This window comes from Diachasmimorpha longicaudata, chromosome 18 (assembly GCF_034640455.1).
Source record: "Diachasmimorpha longicaudata isolate KC_UGA_2023 chromosome 18, iyDiaLong2, whole genome shotgun sequence".
Taxonomy (NCBI): Eukaryota; Metazoa; Arthropoda; class Insecta; order Hymenoptera; family Braconidae; genus Diachasmimorpha; species Diachasmimorpha longicaudata.
In genome coordinates, this window is record NC_087242.1 from 1,854,165 (window position 1) to 1,868,004 (window position 13,840).

The 13,840-nt window shown below is 36.0% G+C and overlaps 1 protein-coding gene across 1 annotated transcript; it reads left to right on the top strand.

Annotated features, from left to right (window-relative positions):
* Window positions 1-360: 360 nt before the first annotated feature.
* LOC135171067 (U4/U6 small nuclear ribonucleoprotein Prp4) lies at window positions 361-11,917 on the top strand. Its single transcript, XM_064137358.1, has 3 exons — window positions 361-1,587; window positions 7,810-8,023; window positions 11,377-11,917. The coding sequence occupies exons 1-3, from the start codon at window positions 702-704 to the stop codon at window positions 11,834-11,836; spliced, it is 1,560 nt and encodes a 519-aa protein (XP_063993428.1). The 5' UTR covers window positions 361-701; the 3' UTR covers window positions 11,837-11,917.
* The last annotated feature ends 1,923 nt before the right edge of the window (window positions 11,918-13,840 follow it).

Below are 13,840 nucleotides of genomic sequence, written 5' to 3' on the forward strand. Positions count from 1 at the left end.
CCCTGCACACCGGTGCTCTCAACGTTTGAAAATTCTCTCTACTGTTCATCATTTGTACATTTGAAAAAGTACAAACGGAGCCCCCCCCCGGCTGATGTGGACCCAGCACTACATGTACAGCTTACCTTTTTGTCTCGACAGTTGAATCCCTGCACAGTGGTGCTCTCACCGTTTGAAAATTCTCTGTACAGTTGATCATTTGTACAGTTGAACAAGTACAAACGGAGCCCCCCCCCCGATGACCGAAACATTCGGTACGGCAGAGCGCACGTCCCCTGCTGTACCGACCATTCCGGCTGCAAAATTAGTTCCGGCGCTACCGCTAGAAAATTTAGTGGTTGATCTCTCGTCATTGGCCCTGCACCCTGCACATCTCCCCTATGATCTCTGGTTGAAGATTGAAGTGGAAAAAACGCGAAATATCGCTCCCTTGATTTGTTTACCTTCATCTCCTCAGACTTTTAAATAGTGATAATAAACATAACCATGTGGAAAGCAATACATACTAATTCTAAAAATCGTTAATAAATTAAACTCATCGCTTGTGGTTTGTGAACTTTAATCAATCAGAAGTGGAATCTCACCGTCACAGAGTCATACACCTCTGATTTTTAGGTTATACGCACACCGAAGTCGGAGCTACATTTTACATTGTTTATAACCTCTCTATTGAGAGCTACAGACACATAATTTCCTAAACAATGTCAGACGACGAAGATTTAGTGTACGTGAAAAAAACAAAAATTGTCCATTATGGATCTTTTGAAGAGTCCGAAAGGAATCGCCTGGCAGGTGGTGATGACACCGATGATGAGAAAGAAGGTATGCAAAATGAATCAACGCATTTGGGAAACGTTCATATGTCCAATGAGTATATGGATCTGGAGGATGAGATATCAAAAGACAGACAGGCTTTGTTGGAAGAGTTTGAACGTCGAAAGAAAGCGAGGCAGATTAATGTCTCGACAGACGATTCAGAGGTGAAGAAAAATCTTAGACAACTTGGAGAACCAATATGTCTGTTTGGCGAGGGTCCAGCAGACAGACGAACGAGGTTAAGGGAATTGTTGGCCAGTGTAGGAGAAGATGCCATAAAGAAGAAACACGATGAGGAGGAAAAACCAGCTCATCCAGTGGAGAGAGACACGGAGACAACGTGGTATCATGAGGGACCTGATTCTCTGGAAATAGCTCGCACGTGGATTGCTCATTATTCACTACCACGTGCCAAAGCTCGATTGAACCAGGCCAGAGAAGAGTTGACATTGTCTGGAGCGACTCGAACGGCGAAGAGACAGGAATTGTTGAAAAAACTGCAGGCTCTGACTATTTATTGTTCCCAAATTGGAGATACTAGACCCATTTCGTATTGCCAATTCAGTCCGGATGCAAAACTTTTAGCAACTTCATCGTGGTCGGGATTGTGTAAGCTATGGTCTGTACCTGATTGTGCAAAAGTACGAACTTTGAAAGGACATGCGTGCAATGTTGGGTGTATTGTTTTCCATCCAAAGGCTACCATCACCGAGGAAGTGTTGGGAGACAAACCTGGGCAGACCTGCGTGATGGCCAGTTGTGCTGCTGACGGTATATTTATTCAATTTATTTATTACATTTTTTAAATGGATTATTGGGAATCTTCTTGTCTCATCTTGAACTTGATGTTTTTCTTCCAGTCGAAAAGGATTGGAAAATTTTCCATTCCTATAACTTTCTCTAGAAAACTTTCCATGTTGCTAAAAATGAAATCAAATATTTCGATCGCTTTTTGTTAACTTCATCCTAGGATTGATATTTGAAGGACTTTAATTGTTTTTAAGTTAAGGAATAAATCATTTCTATTTCTATATTTTATCGTAAATTTTGGTACAATCCTGCATGAAGCAAAGGTGCACAATAAAAAATGTAAATATGTTTAAAAAAAGTAACTAAAAATATAGAACCTGGCCTTTGCAATTTATTCGTTAGGATAAAAGTCGCTAACACCTCATTTGTTGGGGGAGGGGGGGGGTGTGGCTGAAAAATGTCAATGATTTCCTGAGGGCGTCATGGAGCATAATTTTAAAATATTATCTTCTGGAAAATTATTAAATATTTTTAAGAATTCTTCAACTACCCTAGTCTTACCGCGAGATCCCTAGAACCCCGGGGGATTAAAAAAAGTTACTTGAGGAGGTGCTCAACAGTCACTTTCTAATCCAGTCGATAACAACATAAATTTGGCAACCCTTCCCCTTCTCTCGCAATAAAGTCACAGTTGATCACCACCTTAATCCAATTTTTTTAACTCCCAGGGTTGTAGACATTTTACGCTAAGACTATGGTAATTAAAAACTTGCTAAAAATATTTTTTTTAATTTTCAGAGAACAATATTTTATAATTATTCCCCATGTGTTGATTACAGTATAATTTACATTCTGGATATTTCCCCTTCACTCCCTCCCCTGATGCGCCAAAGTGACAGCTAATCGCCACCTCAAGAAAATTTTTCCGATTCCCTGGAAATCGGAAATATTAATATTAAAAAATATTAATATTCAACAATTGCTAAAAGTAATTAATAATTTTTCAGAGAAAAATATTTTCAAATTATGCTCCATGAAGCCCTAGGAAATCGTTTATTTTTATAGCCCCCCTCCCCCTCCTCACCTGAGGTATTACCGGTTTGGCAGTCATTGCATCTATCCTGACACATAAATTGAAAACGACAAGTTCTATTGTTTTATTTTTTGTTACTTGTTTTTCAGCATATTTTCATTTTTTCTGTGCGATTCTGCTTGATGCAGGTTTGCACCAAAGTTTCGGATAAAATATAAAAACCAAAACTGTGTATTCCAGATAGTTCAATCTATCCAAGCGGGCGTTAAGTATTGAACGACTATCAGACGTCCATTCGAAAATAAAAATCACAATAACATCCAATTGTTCATGGCAGGGTGAATTAATTACAATATGACGAGATCAATACTATTGCGATGATTATTAAAAAAAAGTATAATATTGGTCCAGCGAATCGTGAAATATTCCCAAGAGATATTTCCTGAACCGATCGGGTATTTCGACGGCGCCTCACTTTCCCTTCTCATTACCATAACGTTCATTATTTCTTTGGAATCAATATTTTTTGCACATTATGAAGGATCTTTTGTCAGCTTAATTGAACGGTTATAGAGCAAAAAATTGAATATTTCTATACAAGGGCGATGGGATGCTAATTTTTCATTTATAAGTAAACAAAAAATCGAAATTTATTTCTATATCGTTTATTGTAATTTCTACATTTCTTTTTTCAAAATATTCATCTCAATGTCTATTTCAATTCATCAAAATAAATGGCCTGGAAGTTAGTAGAAAACAATATTAAACAGAAGATGTCTCATGAAAAAATCGTGCAATTAACGAATTTTTCAAATTGGATTTGGTGTCACGACAATAGATTTAGTTGTATTAGTGGCTAAATTATGGAAATGTGTGCTCAAGGCTGCGTTAAATGGAAGATTAATTTGAAACACTCATTAGCACTGCATATCTAGTTTAAGAACTGAAATATTTGAAAAACAAATATGATCACAGTTTTAATTTTCCGCAAGCTAATTGACATTCTTTTTTCTCTCAGTGATCTTTATACTATTTTCCAGTTTTCCGTAGAAGTCGTTTGACTTGTGGTATATGCAATGATTATTGATGGAGGAAAAAATGACCAAGGATAATATTAAAGGAGCTGATTGATGATCAATAACGAATGAATGAAATATTACATTGCAATTCAAACTCAGGATGATAATTTTTTTAGCCTTGAAAGTACTGACATTTTCAATATGAATGGATTTAACAGCAGAAATATGTCAACGGAATCGTGATATCGAAGTAAAACAAAATTCTATAAAAAACTTTTACTCCGTTTGTCACGTGATTTCTATTATCTCGATTCGAGTAGTTAGCTCGCATAACTAGTAGTGGATAAACAATTTCTTATGTTGATGATGTCTACTAATGGAAAATTTCAACAGCTCGCCTTTTTTTAACCAAATTTTGTATTATTCAAATATACAATCAGTATTTACTGTATTTACAAGTCTTGAAAACTAATATAACAAAAATTATTGTCTATAGCTCATTTATTATTGTGAATATCCAGGGAGTATATTTATGGTAATTTATATTAGTAATGAGGTATCTCTGTTGCTGAAAATAGTACATTATTACAATGAAATGCTTTAAAAACGGATAAAGTCGTTTGAATGTTTGAAAAACGCCAATATTTTCGAAAATTTGATGAATGACTGGAACTATTAAAAAATAGTAATTACCTATTATGAAACATCTAAGATATTTTGCTTTCGGCTTAGAAGACAATGCCACGCGAGCCTCGCCAACTATTATCCGATGCATTTTACATTATTTTTTACAATTATGACAGTTGAAATAGTTAACTGGCAGTGGTTGAAAAAGAAAAAGCTAATTTCACGAGGATTAAATTACACATGACTTGCCAGGGTTACAAGAGAAAAATTAAACTTATGACTGAACCTTCCTGAGGTGATGAGATGAAATTTGCTAATGAAATTTACTAATTATTGAAACTAGCCAGTAGAATTGAAAATTCGGAAATCTCGTGACAATCGACGTAAACATTTTTCATAAAATTGTTCTTTTATCATGATATCATGATTCTGATGACAGATATTCACTGTTAAATATACTCATACTGAACATGTGTCTGTTATGTGTGGAATTTTTGAAGAACAAAAAATTGCCTGCGTTTTTATTGCAATCTAATATTTTATTGATTCCTCATTCATAATTAATGATCGTCTGTGATGTTATCCTTCGTTATTTCGTTTTTTCTCCATAAATTGCATATGTATCAAACTGAATAACATAAATGGAAAACTCGAATCCTCCGAAAAGCTGATGAAAATCTCCAAATGAGACATTTTTAATTTTTGTAATTAGCCTATTGAAATCCATGACACCATTTAACGTACCTTCTTTCTTTGAAAGCGCATAAAATCATGAATATTAGGGGGAGAAAAAAAATATCACAACGATGTTAGGTCTGTCCTACGACACTTATTTTAAAAATATTTTTGTCTTCATAGAACGTTCTCGAAACCGGGAGTAGAGCGAAGTTGGTAGAGCGTCCACCTAAGCAGCGCCGGAATTTTGCTGAATTATTTGATTTATTCAAGTTTTGGGGACCAGAAAAAAATTTAGCCTAAATCTAGCAATAAGAAGTGCCAGAAGAAGTTTACAATGAACTCCTCCTATCCTCATTGTAGATGTATAACACCCGTAACATTCATTCACAGAGGAAACAGTTCTGAGCGCCTAACGAGTGTGATAATACTCCAAAGCCGGTGCTAACAACCGCAGTAGCTGATGCGTCGATAGTTTATCAAGAAACAAAAAGTATTCGAGATGTTTCAATTTTTTTATTATTTTGTTAAAATTGCCAACATTCTAATTTTATAACCTGCAATCGTGGGAAATAGGGGACAGGTGTCGAAGGGAATTTAGTCATGTAAATGAAGAAAATGAAGAAATGAAATGATGAAATGAAACTGATGAATGAAAAAATTGAAAAATACGACACATTTTTAGCAGGCATTTTTATTTTTTAACTCGATCCAAGGGTTGAATAAATATTTTCTCCTGTTCTAATTTTCTTAACTTTTTGCTTACTGAAAATGACCTATTTGGTGGGCAACTGTTTTTGCTTAATTCATATCAGCATTTTCCTTTTATTATACACATTTTCGTTGCTGAGGCGCGGAAAGCGCTTCCTTCCCGGCTGGTTTGAGGACGATAGGTTAAATATTATAAGACCGGACTCTACCGAGATACATTACAGCTCCTAGAAGTATAGGTGCTTACCTAGCAGTATCCTATTAGCCGCAAAACAACGATTTTTGGACAAAAAAACTTATAGAATCGTTTGTACTTCGTTAGCAGGTGATTGTACCTTCGCTTTTAACGTTTAAGAGTTGATTATTCTTTTTTAATTTATTAATCAAAATAATGCGTGAAGTTAAATTAAAATAATTATTTATTGATTAATTAATAGTTTAAATAATTAATAATAATTAAAGAATCTAATTAATTATATTAAATCTTTTAGTCTTGAAAGGCCGCATACAGTTTGATTTACTGAGATTGTCAACTAACTCCTATCCTGGATTCACATATTTTAGACAATGCCAAAGAATGTAATCAAATGTTTGGTTTGCTGCTCCGCAGGACCACCTGGGATTTTTGAATATTCCAACTCTTTCCAGAGAGACTACTACACCATTATGATTAGTTTTGATACCGTTGATAGTTACTATTGTTTCCCTCGGATGTTTCCAGTTCTCATACCAAGTTTTAGCAGTGTCCCTGTAGTACAGCTGAAAGAATTCTGACCCTTTTGTATCACTGGTTGTTTGCTCTGTAATTCCAGTGGTCATTCCTCTGTACTGTTTATATTTAAATTAAGTTCAGAAGTCCACAAATGGGACTCTGATCTCATTTGAAAGATTATGTGCCGCTTCTCTTGATAATTTGTCTGTTGCCTCATTTCCTTCTATTCCACAATACGAGGGAATCCATAAAAAAGAAATTGCGATCTTTTGACACTTAAATAATGAAAAATTGACGTTCATTGTTTCTGCCATGTGTTCATACGTCTGATTGAGCTGATCTTGAATACAGAGTTAGTCGTTCTTAATAACTATACTTCAGCAAAATTTCAAATCCTTCCTTTCCTCAATTTTATAAGTTGACCATCAGGTCAGCGAAGTTAACGACAAACGTAAGTCCTTAATCTTTGTATTGGTACTTTTCAAACCATTCTACATTATGTCCAAATAAAATGAAAAAAGTTACTATTGAATTATGGATGGGGATTGTCTCAATAATATAAAAACGATTTAACTATTAACTTTAATTATTTATTATCGCACGCAGAACGTATATCTTTCTGGTATGATGTCTCCAGATCAAATGACTTAGTGACCAAACATTTCACACTCTCCATTTAACAAAAGGCCCTTGTTCATTCATTCCTTTCTGTTTCTCCTGGTTCTATAAATTAAAACCATTCCAAACATTTCGGTACTGTTCGGAGAAAAATTATAAAAACCATAACATACTGAGATGGTTTGAAAACTGTTAGATTATGGTATTAAATAAGCGAACACTTTTAATAATTTTTAGAAACGATTTTAATAACTCAAGGACTCTAAGACATGCTCAGACGGAAGGCACTTGACACAACGAATATCTACAAGACACTGACGAGTTGACTTGACATTACAAGTTAGACTCAGTTGCCCTAAAGAGGGAATATAGTACCCCCCCCCCCGGAATATTTCCTTTTCCTATTTATTACTCCTTCTGGCCAACAGATGTATTTGGAAATATTCAGATGTGATAAGAACTAAGGAAGAAACTGCGGCCATTTCCCTTGATTTTACAATTAAGGGAAATCCCGAATAATATGGCTATAAACCATCATTACTTAAATGAAAATAATAAAACTAGGGAAAAGTGAATTTTGTACCCAGGGAAATCCCCAAAAACCAACAAAAACAGATATAGACAGAAGATTAATTCTTGTCCACACATACCAAGCACTGTCAATATTGACAAACCCCACGATTTCTCAAATTAACCTCAAACAACAAAATGAGAAATAATCAGTCTAGTCCCCCGCCCCTCTTCATTGTAAGTGTTTTAATGAGTATAGATCAACTGTTTAATGATTGGATCTCGAATTTTTCATGTTGTTTTATAATTTTTTCACATTTGTGATTAATTTTTGGTAGGTACTGTCAAGTTATGGGGAAGTGGAACGGGAGAAGAGCCGTTGGCAGAAATAGAGGGTCACGAGCCAAATCGAGTATCTCGATTGGCATTTCATCCTTCGGGAAGGTTTTTGGGCACTTGTTGCCACGACGCATCATGGAGATTATGGGATTTGGAGCAACAAGCTGAGGTACTTCATCAGGAGGGTCACGCCAGAGCGGTCCATTGCATAAGGTAGGAGACAAAATTGAACTCTTTAAATAGTCAAATTGGTATCAGATTGCGATTTTGCCTTCGAATGGAAGCTTTATACTCTTTCAATATTATATTGGAAATTTTTGTGCCAGTCCTCGTGGGAATCGAATACACAAATTCTGCGCAATTCATGTTAAATTGGATGAAGCTGTCAATTTCATTCATACAAAAGTTGTCAGTCTATACTATCATATTTTTATTTAAAACCTCTAAAAACTATATGTGAATTTGAGAGTTTTAGCCAGAAATTAGAAATAAATCACCAGGATTCGGAAGAAATATGGCAACAACAGTGATAATTTCGGAGGAAAATTTATTATGCTATCACGAATTTCCCCAGAATGTTTCGTAGTTTATCAACAACCAACAACATAGACCGACTGCATCAATCAGTTTTCCTGCCTGTTTAATGTAGGCTGACTTGTCTTGTAAAAATATATGGGAAAATTGACTTAAAGACGATGACAAGGTTCAATGGGTTATGGAGGACGCAAAAGTAAATTCAAGTGTTTCTTTTTGCCAGTTATCATATTTTGTAGGAGTTTTCTATAGGTCGTACTTGATTCATTTATGACTCTTTCTAACATTTCATTAACTTTTCTCACCATTGAACAGTTAAGGTGAGATGCAAGTTCCCGTCAATTTTTATAAAGCTGGATAAGCAAGTTTTTCAGATTCGAGCATCGGTAAAAGAAAATATTAGATTTTAATTAATTGAAAGCCAGGTTAATGAAAAATAGACGATATAAGTAAGAGCAGTTTTATTTCTATGATTATGTGTTCACACTTCGAGAGCAGTCGACGACCTGACAAACGATCTTGAAATCTCAAAAACCAAAGCATCGTCATCATGATTTCTTTCTTTCCAAGAACAAAGATTTCTTTATATTATTTAATAAACATTCACTGGAGTTTTCGTCGTAAGACCACACAGACGGCCTCTCCAGGAAACAATAACCTCATAGTATTAATATAAACTTATATAGGTCTGTAATGTGATCGTATTGTTTTTGCTCTTTTCAATAGAAACCCTGAAACTAAAAATTCCTCTGATTGGAGAATTTTTACAAAGAATTGTCTGCAGGCCAAAATTGACTAGCGATACTTCAACATACCATCAAAAATGCAAACATGTGACGTTTTCGGTAAAACCCCTCCACTGGAATACCCTTAATGGTCTAACTCGATTGTGATTAGTCCACGGATATTCAGGGTAGATGTAATCATGACATTTTGCTGTTACTGTGACTGCTCACATTCAGAGAGTAGCGCATGCACTATGATTCCGTGGTCCTGAGGGGTATTCGGACACTCAATGCGGTATTATGAAAACAACCTTGCCAGGTTATGGTTTTCGGGAACCTCGCACGGCCTATTAATCTACTCTAGTTACATAATATCAAACACTTAGGCCATTACCCACTGCCAATACTTCAGAGTTATTCAGAATTAGTTAGATCACTCGAGTTGGATAATATAAATCCGAAATATTTTAGAAAATTCATAGCTGTAAGGATCAATAGGAATTGATCTACAGGGATTCCAAAGTATTCCATTCCCATATTTCCCAAAAATTATACAATGGTTGCTATTTTGCTAAATATAGCATAATTTGTATTGTAATGAACCCGAGCAGTTGGATTAGAATTTCGGGATTATCACACGCGGACAAAGGGTGGAAACAAATATTCTTAATCAATTAACCACTTTTATTTATTATTTCCAATGGTTTTAAATAACTACAGATTCGCTCTGAGACAGAAGGTATCAGGCGAACATATATACAAAAGAAGTAACTGCTAAAGAAAAGAGTTCGGATCACTGGTCCAGAGGATACGAATTTACGAATATTTATTATCTCGTGAATTCGTATTACATTAGGTCATTCGACCCCACCGTACATGTAACGTACACGGTGACGCCCTGAAGGCCAGTTTTAAGGTGCAAATCGCTGGCGCTGCACCCCAGTTATTTACATAAGTCGAATATACGTGGATTTGTTAACATATATTCACCGTGTGTTTTAATTTCTTTTTTAACATATTTTGAATTCCGAATAATACGTGCCACTTTCGTGTCCTCGCATTCTCCGGATTACGGAAGAGAAATGTGATGGAATTTTGAGGCATAACAGTATGTCACAAAACAAATCAAAGCTATTTTGAGTTAAAAAAAAAATTATGACAACTAAACTATATTAAATAGATTTGACAAATCCCATACCTATCCACCTTCTTGGATCTACAGACCAGACATCATTGATTATCTAAATGTTCAAGACGTTTTTTTTTCAATTGGATCTTCGGGAAGTTAGACAAATTTACTTAAAACTCCAATCGCTTTCTCAATACCCGTCAATAACCGTCAATATCCGGTAATTCCTCTTATCCATCAATAACAAAACAAAAGTTCATGCATGTCCCAAGTTCATTTCAATTTCATCTTCAGTGTCAATTGATTTATTAAGGGGTTATTCTCATGTGAACGCCTATATTTTACCACTTTTTCGGAATTTTTTTTTTATGTGACAACCAACTTCAATCATGTTGATTTTTCAATTTTTTTTTATTTGTATTTTGAAATATACGAAAAAAAATTTTTTTTTCGTTTTTTACATTTTTAACATATATTTTTTTAAAGTCAAAGTAGTCCCCAACAAAAAAAGGTAGTCCACTGGTCAAGGTGATAGCAGCTGTTCATGTTGTCTGAGATAAAAAAATCGAATGGATGATTATTCAGTAGATCTGTGGCTATCGTCCCTACCAAATATAATCAATTTCATTAAAAACAAAAAAAAATATCGAACTTAAAAAAAAAATCACGAAAATCTCGTTCTTTTTCGTTACAAATCGTTTAAAAAAAATATAAAGATATTGTCGAAAATAAACAATTGTGGTAGGGCCGATAACTATAAATGAGTAGAAGAATATATGTAAATTTTAAAGCAATCGGTTGAATACTTTTTCTTGTAGGACCTTGACCGTTTCAGAAAATGATGATTCGAGAAAAACGCGTTTAAAGTTGAAAGCCTGGTAGACAATCGCTTAGGACACGTCGGCGACTATGAGCTGTAACTTATCAAATACTATGAATTTCGGTCTGAATTTTTCACAGCATGTTTTCAATAGGTTTTACTGTCAAAATATATTAAAAAAAAATCGATTTTTTGAAGTGCTCACATGAGAATAACCCCTTAAGAAGGTGCAGAGTGAAGAAATTGAACAGAATATGTAGGGAAGATAATATCCATACTGTTTAAGCACCTTGTAAATGACAAAATCAAAAATATAGAGTAATAAATAGTTAATTTACATCTTTTCGTTTGTTTATAGTTTCCAAGCTGATGGAAGTGTAGCAGCTACCGGCGGTCACGATTCTTTCGGTCGTGTTTGGGATTTGCGAACTGGTAGATGCATCATGTTCATGGAGGGCCATCTCAAGTCAATTTTTGGACTCGAATTTTCACCGAACGGTTTTCACATCGCCACAGCCAGTGAAGATAACTCTTGTAAGATTTGGGATCTACGAAAACGCACGTGCATTTATACTATCCCAGCACATAGTAATCTTTTATCAGACGTGAAATATCAGCGCGGTGAGGGGCAGTATTTAGTCACAGCGTCATATGACAATACAGCTAAGATATGGTCTAACAAAACGTGGCAGCCACTCAAGACACTGCCGGGGCATGATGGAAAAATTATGTCCGTCGATGTTTCTGTTGACAATAAATTTATTGTAACGAGCTCATTTGACAGGACCTTCAAACTCTGGGCACCAGAAACTGTCTAGTGACTGCGGGGAAACTAGAAATATACAAAAATTGCTATGAAATTGCTTTCGAAAACTACAAAAATAAATGTTTTTTAATTATCGACTCGTAATAGTTTTATTGCTCGTCTTTGTAAACGTTTGGACGATGTGGAGTGAAAAAATATCCTTTCATCTTGAAATTTTTTTATACTACAGGGCTTAAGAAGCAGGATGAGGCTGATTTGAACCCCTACACTATTTTCGCCCTAAATATTGGCCGCTATTCTCGATCAGGACTCTTCCTCTCCCCCTTCCCTGCCTCAATGTGAAGAAAGCCAGGAAGTAGAAGTACCTGTAGAAGGATATCGTCATGACTGTCTAGGGATGAGAGGGAGTGCCGAAGGGCTGAGGAAACCCAATGAACCAAAATATAAATCTCAAGTTCTAATCCAAATTTATTGTCCTCCAGAAACCGTTTTAGAAAGCAAGTTCTTTGCAAAAATTAACATTTAAAGATGGAAGTAAATTTACATGATCACGGTTCCAGATCAACAATCTGAGCACTGTTTATTTTACGGGTGTTCTGTTTTACGTCTTCAACACATGTAAGCTTTCCTTCACTCATTGTCTTGCCGAATCAGCGAAATCTAACAATACTCAGTAGGAAAACTTGCGATGCCACTTTTTTTTTTGTTTCCCCGCTTTCTATTGAGTTTTCCTTTTTACTTTGTCCCGGGTCAGGGTTGCATCTGCACGTTTTTAGTTAGGGGGCGCTACTAGAAGGTTAAGTTTAAGATAAGTTCGGTTCTAATGCAAGCCTTTTGCTAGCAGCTTCTTTGTTGCGTCGCAACATATTTATTGGGATATGGATAAAAGGGTATGAATAAATGTAGTGTTTTAATTAATTTTATAATCATAAACTCTTTATTTAACTTGCACGAGGAAGGCACGACTGACCTAGAGGACTGGTGTCCAGAGACTAACTTACTTCTTATAATATGAAAAATCTATAATAGGAGAAAAACAATAAAACCTTTATGTTTCCAGAGGACAGAGTCTTCTTTGAATACCACTTGTGGTAAGGATTACAATGCTCTCAAGTCCAGAGCACAACAAATCATAAATCAGTCCCTTTTCTAGAAACTATAGTTAAACGTGTGCTAAACCTTGTCGAGTGATTTTTGAAGCAGAACAGAAGAGCTGTGTTCTAATTTTCCAACAATATTCGTAGAAATGTGCATGCAATCTTTTAACCATTTCGTCGTGATTGAAACCTTTGTCTAGGCAGAGGTGATATAGTCACGTTCGGGGGAATTTCGACGAAAATCTCTTTTTTTGAAAAGAAAATTCTTCACTAGAGAAATTCCTCTTTTTTTTTACTCTTTTGCCCGGATGCATCGTTTCAGCCCGAGTGAGCGGTTAATCCGAAAATGTCTAGGTGCCCTACACGCGCACCTAGGCGTTTTCCCCTTTTTTTATTCATCGGCGTGTCGAGGTGAGCAAGTGATGAGGAAATACCGCCAGGGTGTGACTGAAGAATCGTTTTATTAAGCTTCTCTACGTTACAATGTTTGAGAATTGCCCCTAAGTATGGCTTGTCTTCTCGACGTTCCTTCTGATTCGGAATGGCGTGAAGTGTCCAAGTGACGGCTGGTGAGAGAGTGTGTTCAGTGTTGGCAGTGTGCGAAATTTTCTAGAAAGTGTAGGAGTGTGATTGGTTGGAAATTGGTAGAGGGGATGCATAGGAATTGCTGGTCTGGGATTGATTCGGCACCGTATTTGTGACTCTTGCCACAGGCGGACAGGAAAGCTGGGTTTATGGTTTGGACGGTTCTAGGGTATTCTCCTGATTTCATGATGGGGATGGACCCGGTCGGCTTGTTGATTAGTCTAAGGGGGTCTGACAAGGTGTAGTGACAGTCACCACAGGCACTTATCCTCGATACCCTGCCTAGCAGATGATAATTGAGGAATTCCCTTTGCCTCCTCGCCCATTTTTCTGAGAGAAAAAGGGAAGCTGCCTTCTCCCAAAAATCCCCCTAC

What these genes read in the sequence shown, in the direction of transcription:
- LOC135171067 (XM_064137358.1), top strand. Translation starts at nt 702, where the DNA reads ATGTCAGACGACGAAGATTTAGTGTACGTGAAAAAAACAAAAATTGTC. An exon ending in GGCCAGTTGTGCTGCTGACG is followed by an intron (nt 1,588 to 7,809) that starts GTATATTTATTC and finishes AATTTTTGGTAG; the next exon opens with GTACTGTCAAGTTATGGGGA. An exon ending in AGAGCGGTCCATTGCATAAG is followed by an intron (nt 8,024 to 11,376) that starts GTAGGAGACAAA and finishes GTTTGTTTATAG; the next exon opens with TTTCCAAGCTGATGGAAGTG.